The sequence below is a fragment of the Nicotiana sylvestris genome, chromosome 4 (assembly GCF_000393655.2).
Source record: "Nicotiana sylvestris chromosome 4, ASM39365v2, whole genome shotgun sequence".
Classification (NCBI taxonomy): Eukaryota; Viridiplantae; Streptophyta; class Magnoliopsida; order Solanales; family Solanaceae; genus Nicotiana; species Nicotiana sylvestris.
The window spans coordinates 70,338,443-70,359,515 of record NC_091060.1 but is presented as its reverse complement, the minus strand read 5'-3'; the positions used below and the strand labels follow the sequence as shown (position 1 = coordinate 70,359,515).

Genomic DNA, 21,073 nt, shown 5'->3' with positions numbered 1-21,073 from the left:
TTAGAACCGGTGCTGAAGTTAATCTGTCCTTCAATGCATGGAAACTCCGTTCGCAAGTATCAGTCCATTGAAATGTTGCCCCTTCTGAGTCAACTTTGTCAAAGGTGCTGAAAGAGAGGAAAATCCCTCTACAAATCTACTGTAATAACCTGCCAAACCGAGAAAGCTACGAACTTCTATCAGTGTCGTGGGTCTAGGCCAAGTCTTTAGTGCCTCAATCTTTTGTGTATCAACCCTGATACCTTCACTTGAAATGACATGCCCAAGGAAATCTACAGAACTCAACTGGAATTCACCCTTAGAGAATTTTGCATATAACTTTCCTTTTTGTAGAACTTTGAGCACGGTATGCAAATGATCTGCATGCTCAGTCTCTAAATGTGAATACACTAATATGTCATCAATAATTACAATTATGAACAAATCTAGAAAGTGTTTGAACACACGGTTCATCAAATCCATAAATACTGTTGGGGAATTAGTCAAATCGAATGACATAATATGAAATTCAAAGTGCCCGTATCTGGTCCTGAATGCTATTTTCGGAATATCCTTCTCCTTAACCCTTATATGATGGTACCCAAACCTCAAGGTCTATCTTTGAAAAACACTTGGTACCTTGCAACTAATCAAATAAATCATCAATCCTCAGGAGTGGATACTTATTCTTGGTCGTCACCTTATTCAACTATCTATAATCAATACACATCCGTAAGGAACCATCTTTTTTACTCACAAATAAGACAGGTGCTCCCCACTGTGATGTACTAGACTTGATAAAGCCTTTTTCAAGCAAGTCCTTAAGTTGTTCCTTCAACTCTTTTAGCTCTGCGGGGGCCATTCTATAGGGAGGAATAGATATTGGTTGAGTACTTGGTAGTAGGTCAATAGCAAACTCAATTTCTCGCTCTGGCTGAAGACCTGGAAGTTCATCGGGAAAACCATCGGGAAACTCATTAACCGCAGGGATAGATTGAATGGTTGGTGACTCTACTTTCACATCCTGAACCCGAACTAAGTGATAAATATAGCCCTTTTTGATCATCTTCCTTGCCTTAAGATAGGAAATAAATCTACGCAATGCTGTATTACCTTTCCATTCCAAAACAGGATCCCCTAGAAATTGGAATAGGACCATCTTTGATCTACAATCAACATTGTCATAACAAGAAGCCAACCAATCCAGACCCATTATAACATCAAATTCTACCATATCTAACTTGATTAGGTCAGCTACTATAGATCGACTATGAACTACTATTATACAATCTCTATATACTCGCCTAGCTATCACTGGGTCCCCAATAGGTGTGGACCTTAAAAGGTTTAACCAACTGAGGTTTTATTCCAAACTTACTAGCAACCAACAGAGTAACATTTGATAAGGTGGAACTGAGGTCACTCAGTGCATATACATCATACGAGGAGACTAATAATATACTTGTAACAACATCAGGTGATGTTTCTTGATCCTGCCATCCTGCTAATACATAAATGCAGTTTTGAGGATCGCTCAAGCTAGATGCTCTACCTTTGCCTCTATCACGATCGATTGGTGCTTGTGAACCTTGCCCAGGAGGGCTTACTAATGATGACGAACTAGCTACAGATCCTGCTGGCTGAGCTATGCTTGCATCACCTCTCGTTGGATAATCCCTCATAATATGGCCCGAATAACTACAAGTATAACAAACACCCAACCCCATACGACATTGCCCGGCATGCTGCATATCACACTAAGCACATCGCGGTAAGGGCGGCCTTATCTGACTTGACTCACCCCTATATTGAGAACTTTAGGCCTTGGAATTCTGACCAGGCCATGAATATGTGGAACGATCAAATCTCTTATCAAAAATTGTAGGGGTGCGCTAGTTGATGGCTGGGCTGGATACCTTGGGTATTGTTGTCTCTGATGACCTCGAGACTCACCAGAAGGACCCGAAGACCTCGCTCTCTTATTCTGGGCCTTATCATGCTCACAATCGACCCTCTGTTTATGCTTATGCTCTTCTACACCCTGAACGTATGTCTTAATATGAGAAATATCCATATCTGACTGAAGCGAGACCGACATACAATCGTTAAACAAGTGCATCTCTATCACACCTCAACCTCGAGTGGCGCGACCGGCACTCAATCGAGTGATCCTAACTGATCAAGCCTTTTTAACACTTTCTACCCAACTCAATATGATTAAAGGAACCATGGTTTTGTCTTAGACAATAGGAAATATTGTACAATCAACATTGTTAGTTCATTTTATTTCACAACCTTAAACCGTAGTTAAGTTTCCAAGATCTCATACAATTACAATCTAGAGAAACAAGAGTTTAGATTTACAACATAGTTCATAGAACCATCCAATACATGTACATAACCCATGCAAACATCTACAGAACCTCTATGGATACAAAAGACAATTATAACTCTTGACGTGAAGTCTAGGCAATTTCAACACATGGTTCATATTCTTTGCACATCTTTAAATATCTAGAATAGTACTTTGCACACATTGAGGCACAACTTTCATGTATATATATATACAATTTCAAAACCAATTCATGTAAAATAACAATCAATACATCAATCAAGTTTTTGGTCTTACCACATTTGCACATACACATACCAACGGAGCTCAATTTCTAATAGGAGGGGTTTTTAGCCATACATACCTCAATATAGCTTTCCTTAAATTCTTACAAAATTTCGGAATTCTTAGCAACTTCAATATATTATATGAAAATTACAAATTTAACAAAGAATTAGAGACATGCTTAAGATTCTAGCTCGTTTAAGTATATTATCAAGCACTAAGTGTGCATTGTGATTTTAGGACCCTTTTGTGAGAGATTTTCATCACCTTACACCCCAATTGCTATCTTTTTAGTTCACAACCTCCCCATACCCTATTATCTTTTATTCATGTAAGAAAATCCATTCTTATACCCATGAACCCACAAGCATTACTCATTCTAGTGTGAATTTCAAAACTGGAGATTAGGGCTCAAGTTCTTACCTCTTGGGTGGAAGCCTAGCAAATTTTGCTTGAAAGTCTTCAAAGATTTGGCAAGGTTTGAGAGGTAGTTTCTCCCTCTAGAGCTCCCTCTCTCACTCTATTTGCAGTAAAAATAACATAAAAGAGGTCTAATGGGTGTTTTTAATAGGTTGGGGTCGGGTTTAAAAGTTAAAAAGTAGGAGCCCCGACATGATCTGTGATCACATATGCAATCGCATAATGGACATGCAACCCGCAAAATGGACCGCAAAAATGGTCCCAAAACCTGAACAAACTGTCTGGGTATGCGACAGAAATGCGGTTCGCATACCTGTTTTGCGGTCTCATAATGCACCGCAGAACTGCCCTTCACAAAAATTTCAAGGGGATTATGTGATGACTATGCGGATCGCATATTGATTATGCGATCGCATAATTGGCCGCATAGTTGACCTCAAATTAACCAACAAACTGTTTGACTCTATGACGACTATGCGGTCCGCATATCTATTATGCGACCGCATAATGGACCTCAAAAATACACTTTTATGGAAAATATAATTCCTTAAATTTTTAATGCACAGATCAATCCAAAGGGTCCGAACCACTGTGAGCAAGCTTGCCGCGAAGAATTTTACGAATTTCTAACACATAGTCATAACTTGGAACTACGAGATTTCGGGTTTTTGAGTAGAAATTTTCACGGGGTCTTACAGGCTCTAACCCCATCACGAGCTGGTGAACCAATCCTCCATATTAGATACAATAGTAAGAGCATACCTATCCAAAGTATCAAATTTAAGGTTGCACTCCCGAACATTCAGGTTACCCTGTCGAAGGTTCAAAAACCTATCAACTCTAGCCCTTCTAAGCTCTGGTGGCAGATAATGATGAAGAAAAGCCTCTGCAAACTCCTGCCATACTGCTGGAGGGACATCCTCACCTCTAGACAACTCCCAAGACTTGTACCAATTAACTGCAACATCTTGAAGTGTATAGGAAACTAGCTCAACTCACTCAGTCGCAGTAGCCTTCATTACCCTCAAAGTCCTCTACATTCTATAGATAAATACCTGAGGGTCATTGATTGCATCTGCCCCACTGAATACTAGAGAGTACAAATTAATGAAATCATAAACCCTCGCACATGCAACCTATCTTCATGACCGATACTTACTTCCTGATACCGAGCCTATGCGACTAATAATTGAGTTAGTAGCTGAATATCATCTCTCATCTCCTGACCCTGTGCATTTGGCTAAGGAGCTGGACGTACATGGGAGGGCGTTGGAGCTGGTGCCCCTCAGAGCTCTTCTGGAGAGGGCAGGGTATGTGATGTCTAAGATAGAATCTCACCATGTGGCACTCCTCGAGCCCTGGTAACTCGTGGCGCTCGACTAATATTCGTACCAGCCAAGGACATTCCCTTCTGGGTAGCTGTAGTCTTTGGAGGCATCGTTGAAAATATAACATATCGTTAGGAAACTGAACTCTTATATCGTACGATCTAAGATATAAGAGATGGTAACATCCTATATATCATATAGCCTCCTGTCTATAAGTGTGGTGCACAACACACCCATAAATAAGACTTTACTAGACACGGTGTGTAGATAACCCAAGGACATAACTACTCTGATACCAATTTTGTCACGACCCAAACCGATGGGATGCGACGGGTGCCCGAGTCCTACTTGTCGAACACCCTTAAGTATGCGACTAAGTTAATAACATGAATACCATCTTCTGAATTCAAGAATAACATGTGTGATGAAAACCTGTCCAAAAGACATATTTACTTATATGTGCGGATTATGTAGGGCGAGCCGACAAGGCTTTTATAGATAACTACATATTCAAAACTGGAAGCTGACTAGGCCACATACTACCCCAACTATACATAACTGCCTACAGACCTATAATAGAATATACAATTGTACAAGAATGGGATTGGGCTCCTTTATACCCATATATTTATACAAACATATTGTACCAAAATCTAAAGTAGCTCCAGATCAAATGGAGCACACCAACTCTCGCCGATCAAGGATCCTAAGAAAGGGGACGATCAGCTTGTCTACCTGCACCTGCGAGCATGAAATGCAGGCCCTGAGAAATAGGCCATTAGTACGAATAATGTACGGAGTATGTAAGGCGTGAAAATTAGTACATAAAAGACATAGATGAAACATGGAATAAAGAATTCCGCCTGTAAGTCTAAATAACTTTGTAAATCTTGAAACATTTATAATGTCATGCACAGTGTATAAATGTCATGTCATGCATAGGTATAGGTGTATGTAACATCATCATTCCTGTGAGGGCATCCCATCATATCATCTCAGCCACTATGGGTTGTGGGCAATATCATCAATATATACAAGCTGATCAGGTGGTAGTGGGTATATAATGCCATAACCTTTTCCCATATCCTAAATACATATAATATACGCGTATATAATGTCATCTTGTCATGGGTAAATGTGCATATATAAATGAATGAAATGCATAAAAATATGTTAATATTATCAATATACCTCTCTAATAAACTTGATCAACTACGTATTTTTCTGAGCCCATGAGCTAAAGATATAATAATATGTCACATAGGGAAACAAGAACATAGATACCCCTAGTAGTTCTATGAATAGAGTCATTTATGAAAGCTATATTTTTGCTCGTTTTGTTTATATCATTTGGATCACACTAGAAAGAAAGAAGGGATAGCTTTAATATTTTCGAGCTGGTTCTCTCGACAATCCTTCTAACACACGACTATTGAGACAAAACTCGTGACGGCAAGATCGGAATAAGAAAAAATCCATATGATATTCTTGAGAAAAATTATATCGGGCTTCTTTAGAATTACAAAAAATTCACGTTGCTAAGATGCTTAAGGAAGTTTTGCTTGAATTCTTACTGAAGCTAAATGTCACGTTACTAAGGATGCCAATATGCAAATTCTAGTTTAGAATATGCTGAAGTGAACTAGAGATGTTAAAGAGATATTCACATCTCTTTAAGTGAATTAGAGAATGGATTTTAATATCTTGGTGGTGTGGGCCCCACCTTTCGAGACTTGCATCATATTTCTTCCTTAAAATGTGCTACATTTCACTCTTTATTAAGAGTTATTAGATGAGAAGGGGGAGCTGCCACGTTTGGGGTCCTCTAATTATCCAAATATTTTAATTAATCTCCCACTAAAAGTCACTAATTACCCTTTTGTCCACATAATTAAGAATTATCTCAAATTACTTAAAATACTACTCACTCTTAACTCACTTTATGTACCCTACTATCGTGGTTATGGGGTACCTTGTATGGCACTAGTCCATAAATACCGGATATTATAGCTCGGAGCGTATTCTATCCCATATTGACAAACTTCGACAAAACTCACTTTCTTTGATTCGTTTACCTTTTAACCTTCACGACACTTTCTTATATCTTGTTATAAATGGAATAAATACTTATAACGTCAAGATAATCTCATTCCTGAGTCTACATCGATTAACTGAAGACAAAACTTTAATGTACGAAATCGTGAGATGTAACAAGATTCGTCTCTATTTCCTTATGAATTGCTTCCTTGAATGGAGATAATCTTGGCTGATTGCTTCAATCTTGGCGGATTGCTTTCATCATTCCTTCTTGTCTTTCTTGGCCTGAGCTTTTGCTAAATCATGTAGGTTTGATTGTTGTCCGTGATTTGCTCTATTCTTGCACGTTCGAGGATCTTGGTTAACACTGATTGCTCTGTCCATGATTTGTCCCGTTTTTGCACACTTTAAAACCTTGATAAGTTATTGATCGATTCTATTCTTCTTAGGCTGAATGATTTATTTACCATGTAAGGGCATGGTACAAGATTCATAGCCGTTGAGTGGTTCTACATTCCTTTTAGCAATGATGTTGCTCACCAGAATCTTTGGTGGCTTCAACAGGGTATGGAATCAACAGGGTCATGAGTGGAAGAGGAGGGAGAGGGTTTTGCTTTGGCCATGAGTGGAATAAAACAGAGAGAAAGAAGTTTGGTTTCTTTGAGAGAATGGGAGATATAATCGATGAAGGAGTTTAAAAGCACTAGAGTGGACGCCTCGAATCCTGAAGAGACACATGAAAGGCAGCTGAAAAGTTGCCTTCTGTAAAGCATTGCCGTCAGTTCACAATAAATGAGTGTGAAGATTAATCAAGTACTAAAAGATTTTTTTAGCGAAAATAAAAAGATATATGGAAATAAATAAAAGTAATTATAGAAAACATTAAACACGATTATGAGGGAATTGTACATATAGCAATTTTGTTTCAAAGGAAAAATATCTTTCTTCAAGCAAAGGTTTTGTAAAAATATATGCTAACTGATTTTCAATATTAACAAATTCTAACACAATATCTTCTTTAGCAATATGATCGCGTATAAAATGATGCTTGAACTCAATATACTTAGCCGTAGAATGATGCACCGAGTTTTTTGATAAACAAATTGCACTAGTATTGTCACACATAATAGAAACAGAATTAAGACATAAATCATAATCTAATAGTTGATGCATGATACATAGTACTTGTATGCAGCCGTTGCCTACTGCCAAATATTTTGCTTCTGTGGTGGATAAGGCCACACATCTTTGTTTCTTGTTATGCCAGGATATAAGGAATTTTTCATGTAATTGGCACTTTCCACTTGTGCTTTTTCTATCAAGTTTATCTCCTGAAAAATCTGCATCTGAAAAGCCTTTGAGATCAAAATTTTCAAACTTTCATACCATAAGCCATAGTGGACTGTCCCTATCAAATATCCGATAATACATTTAACAAGAGTCAAGTGAGATTCTTTAGGAGCTGACTGATATATAGCACATTTGCAAACACTAAATATAATATCTGGTCGACTAGCTGTAAGATATAGTAATGAGTAAATCATACCTTTATACATTGTTTCATCAACACTCTTATCGTTTTTGTCTTCATCCAAAGTAGTTGATGGACTCATAGGTGGTCCTATGGCCTTTGCATTAGACGTACCAAACTTTTTGATGAGTTCTTCTGTGTACTTTGTTTGACTAGTAAAGATTCCTTACTGTACTTGCTTGATTTGAGGTCCAAGGAAGAAAGTTATTTCTCCCATCATACTCATTTCAAATTCTCCTTTAATGATGTTTGAGAAATCCTTGCACAAAATAGCGTTAGTACTGCCAAAAATAATATCATGTACAAAAATTTGTACAATTAGTTACCTAGAGATGATTGTTTGATGAAAAGAGTAGTGTAAATATTACCTCTATCGAACACATGTTCAACTAAAAATAAACTTAGCCTTTCATATCAAGCTCTAGGGGCTTACTTTAGGCCGTACAATGCTTTGGACAATTTGTAGACATGATTAGGAAAGGATCATTTACAAATCCTGGAGGTTGCTAAGCAAAAACTTCCTCAGAGATGAATCCATTCAAGAAGGCACTTTTCACATCCATATGAAATAGTCTGAAACACTTACGAGCAATATAAGCTAAAAATGGGAATAGATTCTAACTTGGCAACACGGGCGAAAGTCTCCTCATAATCAATTCCCTCTTGTTGTGAGTAACCTTGTGCAACTAGTCTGGCTTTATTTCGCACAACTTGTCCGGATTCATTCAAATTATTTTTGAATACCTATTTTGTTCCAACAATGGATGAATTTGGTTGCTTTGGAATGAATTCCCATACCTTGTTTTTCTCAAATTGATCAAGTTCTTCTTTCATTGGAGTCATCCAGCTTTTGTCTCCAAGTGCTTCGTCCACCTTTTTTGGTTCAAATTGGGATATGAGAGCAATATTTGATGTCTGCTTTACAGATCTTCTAGTTTTTATTCCTTCCCGAGGGTCTCCAATGATATACTTATGAGGATATCCAAGATCACTTTTCATTTTTTTTGGGACAACTAATTCTAGCTCTTTTCAGCAGAATTTGTTGGATCGATCGTAGTGGAATCCTAATTTTCTGTAAGATTCATAGTTGACTGATCTTGCTGATCACTCATTCTTCAGAAGCAATTTCACATGTATTGATAGACTTTGGCACTATGGAATTTTTCTCATCTTCAGCAAGATAATCATTCTTCAAATGAGGGTTAGTATCCACAAAACAACATGTATAGATTCTTCAATGGATAAAGTACGCTTATCAAAATACTCTATATGCTCTACTGGAGGGAGAATATCCAAGAAAAATACCTTAATCACTTTTGGGATCAAACTTACCAAGATTATATTTTCCATTGTTGTGAATAAAGCATTTACAACCGAAAGGATGGAAATAACTGATGTTAAGTCTTTTTCCTCTCCATAGTTCATATAGAGTCTTCTTGAATATTGGTCAAATAAGGCGTCTATTGATAATATGACATGCTGTACTTACGACTTCTTCCTAGAAGTAGCGTGGAAGAGAATGTTCCATAATCATGGTTCTTGCCATGTCTTGTAGAGTTCAATTTTTACGTTCTATCACTTTATTTTGTTGTGGCGATCTTGAGGAAGAGAAATTATGATAGGTCCCTTGATCATTGTAGATGTTCTCAAATGCTTTGCTTTCAAATTCTTCTCTATGATCACTTCTTATGGAGGATATGTAGTAACCCTTTTCACGCTGCACTTTCTTGTAAAACACTTCAAAGTTCCTTAATGCCTCATCCTTGTAACTTAGAAAAATAACCTAGGTGAATCTAGAAAAATCATCTACTATAACAAAAGCATACTTTCTAACTCCTATGCTAGCAGTTCTAGTAGGCCAAAAAGATAAATATGCAGTAGTTGAAGAGGTTTTGTAGTGGAAACAATGTTTTTGACTTTAAAAGAGGACCAGGTTTGTTTTCCTTGTTGACATGCATCACAAATTTGATCTTTTAAAAAATCTAGTTTTGGAAGACCAATGACAAGATCATTTTTAGAATGTTTATGAATTGTGTGCATGCTGGCATGACCAATTTTTCTATGCCATACCCACGATCATCAAGAATAGAAGCTAGACAAATTTGATTACCAACATTGTCTAAGTTGCTGATAGTATAAAAATTTCTATCCCTAGTTCCATAGAGAATAAATTTACCTGATTCATCTTCAATAAACCAACCATATTTTTTGAAACGAACCTTGTAGTCATTATCACATAAATGACTAATGTTGAGAAGATTGTAACCAAGTTCATCAACTAGATATGCTTCATCTACATCACATGTTGATATGAAAGGAACCTTTACAACTCCAGTTACATTTCCTTTTGATTTACCTCCAAATATAACTGTTCATCTATCTAGTTTGGTAACAGTTTTGAATAATTGTTTGTCATCAGTCATATGTCTAGAACATGCGCTATCAAGATACCATTTTCCTTTTTGATTCTTCTTGCAGTGTTCCTACAAAACAAAATTACTTGTTCATAGGTACCCAAGCCTGCTTGGATCCTGATTGATTAGATTTTTGAGTGTTAGCTTGATTAGAGGATTTAGGTTGCCAGACCCATCTCCTATTGTCCTTGAACCTGAAATGGTTAGAAGTGTGACCAAGTTTTCCACAATAAAAACATGATAGATTATTGGGTTTTTAGAGCCCCTTTCTGCTCTGATTCTGTTGCTGCATTGGTTAGTGTTGTGACTATTTTTGCCACAATAAGAGCATGCATAAGAGGTTCTAGTACTAATTAAATATGTACGAGAAACAATCTGATTTGATTTGACAGAACTATGGCTGGTGGATTTTCGTAATCTACTTAGTTGAAGTTGAAGTTCATTAACTTCATCTTGAAGCATGTCACGCTCAATTTCACAAACCTCCAGCTTCAAGGCCTAGTTTTTCTTTTCTCTTTGGATCTTTCTGAGTTCATTTAAAAATCCTTCAATATCTCAAGAGAAATATCAATAGATTGTTGGAATTCTTAACAGTTGGGACATGTAGAAAGACGTACCTCACTAGTTCCCTCGTTTTCTATAAGACCAAGTTTTCTTGAGTCTTCTTCCTCATCTGCTCCTTCGTCTGCCATGAGCCCAAGTTCACCTGAGTCCTCATTGTTATCTTCTTTTATGGCCATGAAACACATATTTACAATTTCTTTATGGTCAGATTCTTCTTCATCACTCCAGATTCCAAATGACTTATTCTTTTGAAGGTTCATGCTAAGCTTCTTCTTCAGTTCGGGACAATCAGCTTGAATGTGTCCATATTTTTGACATTCATAGAATCTTCCATCATTTTTATCATTTTCATTATTTGCCTTTCCTTTTCTGAAGTTTTATTTACCTCTCTTGCTATTTCTGTTTTTCTTCATCATGCTTGTTACAACCTGGGAGAGCATGACTATGTTTTCATCATGTTCTCCCCCTTCCTCTTCCTCTTTATTTTTTGGTTCAGTCACAGTTGCTTTTAAAGCAACTATTTTCTTCTTTTCTTGTTAAATTTACCCATCCAAGTAAGTTTTCTCAAAGGCAATTAGATCACCTCTAAGTTTATCATAGGACATTTTGTCAAGGTCCTGACATTCCAGAGCAATAACCTTGGGCTGCCAAATTGTGGTAGACTTCTAAGAATTTTCCTAACCCGTTCTCTGCTCTTTATTGGTCTACCAAAAGATTTTAGATCTCCAAGGATTTTCCTAAACCTGGAGAACATTTCCTCTACCGATTCTCCATCCTTAATTTGGAATAGCTCATAGTCACGAACTAAAAGATTGATCCTTGTTTCTTTCACTTTGTTGGTTCTTTCATATGTTACCTCCAATTTATCCCACATTTCCTTACAAGTTTCACAGTTTGAAATCTTTTCATACTCTTATCTACTGATAGCATTATATAGTAGATTTTTTTATTTGGAATTCACAATTATGATAGCAGCTTATTCATCAGTGTAATCATCTAAGTCAATTGGATCAGCTGATATTATGACTTGACCATTCTCATCAATCTTTGGCGGAATCGGAAGATTACCCATTTTGATCACACGCCAAACTTTAATGTCATATGACATAGTGTGTTTATGTCACGACCCCGAATACCCCGGTCGTGCTGGCACCTATCACAGTACTAGGCAAGCCAACCCAACATTTACCCCATCGAATTTTTTTATAAAAATCATTTTCTAAAACCGATTAAGTCTCAAATTCTCTATATGTAATATATAAATAAACAGAAATGTGCAGAAACCAGTACAAAATATACTAACATAGCCCGAATTCGGTGTCACTATTCATGAGCCTCTAAGTACAACCAAAACACTGTCTGAATAATACAAAATAAGTCTGAAATACACAATACTAAGAAGGAAGGAAGAAAGTAGGGCTGCGAATACCGTGCAACTACCTTGCGATCTCTAGTAAAACTCTCATAGTGCTGGAAGCCCTCACTCTGATGCTCGGGTACCTGGATCAACACACAAGGTTTAGGGAGTAACGTGAGCATGCCAACTCAGTAAGTAACTAAAGTAAATAAAGTCTGACTGCAGTGACGAGCATTTAAAATTATATATTAAATCTCAATAAAAATATCAAGTCACTCTATAGTTCAATAGCTAGTTATTTCGTAAAACTCTAGTTTCAGTTAAAAGTCCTTTGAAAACAATGATTCAACATTTTTCAACAGAGGCTAAGAAAAGAGGAGTAAAAGCAGCGAAAATGTCACAAACAAGCCCCTCGGGCCAGGTATCACTCATAAATATAGCCTCTCCGGGAAGCCTCTCGGGCAATCCTCTCAGTCACACATGACTCATCTCTCGTCAATCAGTACTCACCCTCAGCACTCCGGCTCAATAGATATCTCATAATAATAATAATAATAATAATAATAATAATAATAATAATAATAATAATAACGATTGCAGCATGCAGCCCGGTCCATAATTTATAGTCGACTACGCTCACTAGGGGTGTGCATACTCCGGAGGGGCTCCTACAGCATAGGAGTCATATTACTGCGGCGTGCAGCCCGATCTATATGTATATCGCTGCGTCGTGCAGCCCGATCCATATATATAATATCGCTGCAGTGTGCAACCCGCTCCATAACATATACATATAATCCTCACCATGAGGTCATCAACCTCTCTCAGTCATTAACCTCACGTCCACTTGTAAGGCCCCATGAACTTTTTTTACTCAAAAACCCAAAATCTCGCCGCGGTTCGGACCTTTTGGACTGATCTGTGCATTAAAAAGTTAAGGAGAAATATTTTTCACAAGAGCGCGTTTCTACTGCCCATTATGCAACCGCATAATAGCAATGCGGGCCGCATATCTGCCGCAGAGTGAGTCAGTGTGTTGGCTAATTTTGAGGTCAACTGTGTGGCCAATTATGCGATCGCATAATCGATATATGGGACACATAGTCGTCGCATAACCTCCTTGGGATTTTTGCGAAGGGTCGTTCTGCAGTGCATTATGCGACCGCAGAACAGGTATGCAGACCGCATATTGGTTGCATATCCGGGCAGTATATTCAAATCTTGAGGGCTACTTTTGCGGTCCCTTTTGCGGGCCGCATGTCAGTTATGCGATTGCATATGTGACCGCAGATTGAGTCGGGGCTCCTATTTTCTAACTTTTAAAACCTGACCCCATTTCATTAAAAAGACCCCATTAGACCCTCTTGTGCTATTTGCTACTACATTTAGAGGGAGAGAAAGCATTCTAGAGGGAGAGAATGATCCTTACCAAGTCACCACTCAAACCTTTCTCAAATCTTTGAAGATTATCATGTCAAGTTACTAGGCCTTCACTCTAAGAAGTAAGAACTTGTTCCCTTATCTTTGATTTCAAAATTCCTACTAGAATAAGTAATTAACAAGTGGGTTCATGGGTATAAGGATGGATTTTCTTGCATGCATGTGTGACATGAGGGTATGAGGATACTATGAGCTAAAAATGTAACAAATGGGGTGTAGGATGATAGAATCTCTCACCAAAAAGGTCCTAAAATCATAATGCACACTTAGTGCTTGATAATGTGCCCATATGAGCTGGGATGTTGATTATCCCTCTAATATTTGGTTCAACTTGTAATTCTTATAAAATAGATCGAAGTTGCTAGGAGTTCCGGAATTATTGTACGAATTTAAGTAAAACTCTATTGAGGTATGTATGGCTAAAACTCTCTCTTCTTAGAAATTGAGCTCCCATGGTGTCCATGCAAATATTGTAAGTCCGAAATTTGATTGATGTAGTACTTGTTATTTCAAAATTGGTGTTGCAAGAATATACGTGAAAGGTTTGTCTCAATGTGTTCAATATGCTATTCTTGGTAAATTGAGGATATGTGAAGAATGTGAACTATATGCTAAATTGCCTAGATTTAAAGTCAAGTTTAAATTGTGATTATTATGCCCAACCATGTGAATTCCTCTCTATGCTTATGACTTGAATTGCTCTTGTATGTGCCCATTATCTTAACTTGCAAGTTTAATGTTGAAAGTGAAAGTGATGTGGAATGTGAGTTATGAAATGTGGCCTAGTGCCAAATATGATGTGATAATGTGAAATAAAGATTGGAATGAGATGATTGATGGAAACAAAAAAACGTCTTGGTAAGATGGCCTAGCCGATCGAGCCGTGATCGGACGCCATGCCGCATACATGGTGGTATTGTGCTGATATTGGAACCAGAAAGTGAGAATGAAATTGTGACTGAGGTACATGCTCAAATGAGGCAACCTAGCCGATCAGGACGTGATCGGACTTCGCACAAGAAAGCGGTGGTATTGTGAGTGATGATGTAATAGTGTGAAATGTCCCAACCTAAAGCTATGGAAATTATGTGAAAGCTATGTGATTCCTTTTGCTTGATGATATGGTGATTTTTTAAAGCTTGTGTTAGTCCCTATGATTTCTTTGTTCTTGTATGGTTGTTCTTTCTAATGAGATGGTGTTTAGTTATACATACTAGTACTATTCCATGGTACTAATGTCCCTTTTGCCGGCGGCACTACGTCTTTGAAATAGATGTAGGTGGTTCCATAGCAGACAATGTCGATCGCGGGTAGTGGAGCATCCCCCTCTCGGAAATCTTGGTGAGCCTCTTTTCTTCCAGGGGTTAGGCTGTACATATTTTTCTATAATTTACCACTTTTGAGGTATAGCCTAGGCCTTGTTGCCGGCATTATCCTAATTGTCTTTTGTATCCTTAGAGGCCCCATAGACGTTTGTGTGGGTTATGTACGAGCATTGGTTGGGTCACTAGACTATGTTGTAATTCTAAACTCTTGTTTTCTCTAAACTGTGACTGTATGAAATTTTGGAAACTTAACTATGGCTTAAGGATTGTAATATAAAATGAACTACCAATGTTACACGTACGATCTTCCCTATTGTCTAGTTTAAATGAAAGCATGGTTTCTTGATCATAGTGAGTTGGGTAGAAGGTGTCCAAAAAGGCTTGCTCAGTTAGGTTAACTCGATTGAGCGCCGGTCGTGCCTCCAGAGGTTGGGGCGTGACACCACTCGGGCATATTAGTGAAAATCAGGGAAACTCAGCCCAAACAGTTTTCATATATTAAGAAGTAGATTGATGAAACTAGATTTAAATAATACACTGGTAAAACATGAATGAGGATATGCTTTCAAATCAAATAGAGTGAGGAAAGTAGTAAAAATACCCCTAAGGGTCTAAACAGGTCGGCACAAAAAGGCCCCAAACATGGCCTTCAACCCAAGTTATCAAACCAATTTCTAAACACATGGATATCATATACAGTATATAAAAATATGCAACTATATAGATGCCACGGGACAAACCAAGTCACAATCCCTACAGGTGCATGCCCACACGCCCGTCACTTAGCATGTGTGTCACCTCATTTATCAAAATAGTATGAAATTCTGGGGTTTCATACCATCAGGTCTAGATTTACATTGGTTACTTACCTCAAACAGGATGAAATACTACTCCGCTACGCCCTTGCCTCTTAACTTGGCCTCAAATTGCGCTAATCTATCCAAAATAGAATCATGACATCAATATATGCTAAGGGAACGAAGCCCATGCGAAAATAATCAAATTACATCAAGAATCACGAAATTGGCCAAATCTGACCCCGGGCCCCCGTATCGAATTCCGATAAAAATCACAAAACTAGAATACTTACACTCTCACGAGTTCATACATACCAAATACATAAAAATCCGACCACAAATGGCCCCTCAAATCCTCAAATTAAAGTCTCCAATTTAAAGCCCTAACTCCCCAGTTTTGGTTTTAAATCCCACTAATTTAATGTTTAATTAGGTAGAATTCATCATAGAATCGAGTATTGAGTTCAAAATTCTTACCTCCAAGTGTTTCCCTTCGATTCCCGCTTCAACCCCTCTCAAAAAGCTTCAAAATCGCCCCAAAATGGTGGAAATAGACCAAAAGTCACGAAGATGGCTATTTAAACATTCTGCCCAGGCCAAAAATCCCTTCTTCGCGATCGCGGTCAATGTCATGCGTTCGCGAAGCACAAAAATATCATTGACCAAAACTCCACTTTTGCGAATGCGACCTCACCTAGGCAAACGTGATGCTTCCACCATCCAAACCTTCGCGAACGCGACTGAACCTATGCGAACGCGATGAACATTTACCAGGGGACCAAGCTGCTCCAACTACTCTACGCGAACGCGAGACCTACATCGCGTTCGCGATGCACACTCAGCTTCAACCTTCGGAAATGGGGGACCAACATCGCGAACGCAATTGGCAACTGGACAGCCTCACTCAGCATCTCTTCGCGAACGCGAAGGTCCTCTGGCGAACCCGAAGAGCAAAACACTACAACAGAAGTGAAGGAAAATCTGCAACGTTCAAAACAAGAATTTGATCCGTTTAACCACCCAAAACTCACACGAGGTCCTCGAGACCTCAACCAAACATGCCAAAACATCCAATAACATAATTCCAACTTGTTCTAACCTTCTGAACGCTCAAAAAAACATCAAAACATCAAATCATCATCGAATTCAAGCCTAAGCATTAAAAAAATTTCAGAATTCCAAATCGATCAAAAAGTCTATCAAACCTCGTCCAAATGACCTGAAATTTTGCAACACACATCACAAATGACACAACGGACCTACTCCAACTTCCGGAATTTCATTCCGAACCCTATATCAAAATTTTCACTATTAACCGGAAAACGCAAAAATTCCAATTTCGCTGATTCAAGCCTAAATCTGCTCAAGACCTCCAAAACACATTACGATCACGATACTACGTCCCAAATCACCAAACAAATCTATCCAAACCATCGAAATTTATATCCACGACCTTTTTCACATAAGCCAACATCCGGTTGACTTTTCCAGCTCAAGCGTACTAAAAAGAGACTAAATGTCTCATTTTTTTACAAAACCACTCCGAACCCAAAGTAACCAACACGATACCACAAAATACGACTGAACAAGACATAAAGAAGAAGGAATGGGGAAACAGAGCGGTAACTCATGAAACAATCGGCCGGGTCATCGTTCGTCCTCGAACGAGTCAAGAAACATACCTGAAGCCTCAAATAAGTGAGAGTATCTATTCTGCATTTCTTGCTCGGTCTCCCAGGTAGCCCTCCTCCATGGGCCGACCTCTCCACTGAACTTTCACTTAAGCTATATCCTTTGATCTCAACTTTTGAACCTGACGCTCCAAAATAGCCACTGGCTCCACATCATACGTCAAATCATCATCTAACTAAACCGTGCTAAAATCCAAAACATGACACACATCGCCAATATAGTTCCGGAGCATAGAAACCTGAAATTACGGATGCACACTCGACAAGCTGGGTGACAAAGCAAGCTCATAAGCTACCTCCCCAATTCTTCGAATCACCTCAAAATGCCCAATGAACCAAGGAATCAATTTACCCTTCTTCTCAAATCTCATAACACCCTTCATTGGTGAAACCTTCAGTAGAACCTTCTCTCTAACCATGTAAGATACATCACATAGCTTCATGTCAGCATAACTCTTTTTTCTCGACTGTGGTGTACAAAATCGCTCCTGAATCACCTTCACCTTGTCTAAAGCATCCTGCACGAAGTTTTACCCAAAATCCTAGCTTCACCCAGCTCAAACCAACCAACTGGAGATCTATACCGTCTCCCATACAAAGCCTCATATGAAGCCTTCTGAATACTCGACTGATAACGGTTGTTATAAGCAAACTCTGGGAGCGGTATAAATTGATCCCATGACCCTCCAAAATCAATGACACAAGCACGCAACATGTCCTCCAATATCTGAATAGTGCGCTCGGACTGCCCGTTCGTCTGAGGGTGAAAAGTTGTGCACAACTCAACCTGAGTACCCAACTCTCACTGCACGACCCTCCAAAATTGTGAAGTAAACTGAGTACCTCTATTTGAAATGATGTAAACTGGAACCCCATGCAAGCGAACAACCTCTTGGATATAAATCTCTGCTAACCGCTCTGAGGAATAAGTAGTACACACAAGAATGAAGTGCACAGACTTGGTCAGCCGATCCACAATCTCCCAAATAGCATCGAACTTCTTCAAAGTCCGTGGGAGACCAACTACAAAGTCCATGGTGATCTACTCCCACTTCCACTCTGGAATATCCATCTGCTGAAGCTAGCCACCCGGTCTCTGATGATCATATTTCACTTGCTGACAATTGAGACACCGAGCTACAAATCCCACAATATCCTTCTTCATTCTTCTCCACTATTAGTGTTGTCTCAAATCCTGATACATCTTCGCAGCACCCGGATGGATGGAATACCGCGAGCTATGGGCCCTCTCTAAGATCAATTCCCGAAGCCCATCCATATTGGGCACACATATCCGGCCCTGAATCCTCAATACCCCATCATCACTACTAGTCACATCTCTGGCATCATCATGCTTAACTCTGTCCTTAAGGACCAGCAAATGAGGATCATCATACTGGCGCTCTTCGATGCGATCAAATAAGGAAGACCGAGAAATCACACAAGCTAGAACTGACTGGGATCCGAAATATCCAACCTCACAAACTGATTGGCCAAGGCCTGGACATCTACAGCAAGAGGTCTCTCCCCAACAGGAATATACGCCAAACTCCTTATACTCACCGCTTCCTACTCATGTCATTGGCCACTACATTAGCCTTCCCCGGATGGTACAAGATAGTAATATCATAATCCTTTAGCAGCTCCAACCATCTCCGCTGCCTCAAATTGAGATCCTTTTGTTTAAACAAGTGCTGGAGGCTACGATGATTAGTAAACACCTCACAAGACACCCCATGCAAATAATGCCTCCAAATCTTCAACGCGTGAACAATGGAAGCCAACTCCAAATCATGAACGGGGTAGTTCTTCGCATGGGGCTTCAACTGATGAGAAGCATAAACAATAACTCTACCATCCTATATCAACACACACCCAATACCCACTCTCAAAGCATTACAATAAATGGTATATGAACCTGAAGTTGGTGGCAAAACTAACACTGAAGCTGTGGTCAAGGCACTTTTGAGTTTTTGAAAGCTCGCCTCACACTCATCCAACCACCTGAATAAAACACCCTTCTGAGTCAATTTGGTCAAGGGTGATGCAATAGATGAAAATCCTTGAACGAATCGGCGGTAATAGCCCGCCAAACCAAGAAAGCTGTGAATCTATGTGGCTGAGGATGGCCTGGGCCAACTCTAAACCGCCTCTATCTTCTTCGGATCAACCTGAATACCCTCACTGGACAATACATGCCCCAAGAAAGCCACTGAACTGAGCCAAAACTCACATTTGGATAACTTTGCATAAAGCTTCTCCTCTCTCAATCTATGCAACACAACTCTCAAATGCTCCACATGCTCCTCCTGACTATGCGAGTACACCAGAATATCATCAATGAAAAAAAATCATGAACCAGTCGAGTTAGGGCTGAAACACACTATTCATCAAATGCATGAAAGCTTCTGGAGCATTGGTCATCCCAAAAGACATCACATGGAACTCATAATGACCATATCAGGTCCTAAAACCTATCTTGAGAATATCCAAGTCCCTGATCTTCAATTGGTGATACCCTAAATGGAGATCAATCTTGGAGAACACTTTCGCTCCCTAAAGCTAGTCAAATAAATCATCAATACGAGGCAAATGATAATTGTTCTTGATTGTAACTTTGTTCAACTTCTTGTAATCAATGCACATTCTCATCACGCCATCCTTCTTCTTCACAAATAGAACATGCGTACCCCAAGGTGACATACTAGGCCGAAAACCACTTATCAAGGAGTTCCTAAAGTTGCTCCTTCAACTCTTTCAACTCTGCCGGTGCTATAGGACACAATGGAATAGAAATGGGCTGAGTGCTCGGCACCAGATCAATACCAAAATCAATATCCCAGTCTGGTGGCATGCCCGACAGGTCTATAGGAAACACATCGGGAAAATCTCTCACAACCGGAACTGAATCAATACTTGGAGTCTCTGCACTGACATCCCTCACAAAGGCTAAGTATGAGAGACAACACTTCCCAACCATCCACTGGGCCTTGAAGAACAAAATCACCCTACTGGGACAAAATCAGTCGAACCTCACCACTCAATCTGTGGCACACCCGAAATAGCCAACGTCACTATCTTTGCATGACATTCTGATATAGCACGACACGGAGATAGACAATCCATGCCTAATATCACATCAAAATCCACCATACAAATCAACAAGAGGTCCACTTGGGTCTCCAAACCCCTAATAATCACCACACACGACCATTATACACGGTCCACAATAATAATATCGCCCACCGAAGTAGATACACGAATAGATGAAATAAGAGACTCTCGGCGCGCATCTAGATAACAAGAAAAATATGATGACACGAATGAAAAAGTGGAACCAGGATCAAATAATACAGAGGCATCTCTATGGCAGACTGAGACAGTACCTGTAATCACAACATCTGAGGCAATAGCATCGGTCTGGCTGGGAGTGCATCGAAATGGGCCTGACCACCACCTGATAGACCTCTCCCTCTAGGGAGACAACTAGCTGACTGACCCCCACCCCTAGCTGCCTAAGCGGGTGGTGAAGTTGTATACGGTGAAATTGGAGAGCCCAATTTCTCGACATCG

The 21,073-nt window shown here is 39.2% G+C and overlaps 1 protein-coding gene across 1 annotated transcript; it reads right to left on the bottom strand.

The window, feature by feature from the left end:
• Positions 1-688: 688 nt before the first annotated feature.
• Positions 689-1,213, bottom strand: LOC138889678 (uncharacterized). Its single transcript, XM_070173013.1, has one exon. The coding sequence runs from the start codon at positions 1,211-1,213 to the stop codon at positions 689-691; it is 525 nt and encodes a 174-aa protein (XP_070029114.1).
• Between the last annotated feature and the right edge of the window lie 19,860 nt (positions 1,214-21,073).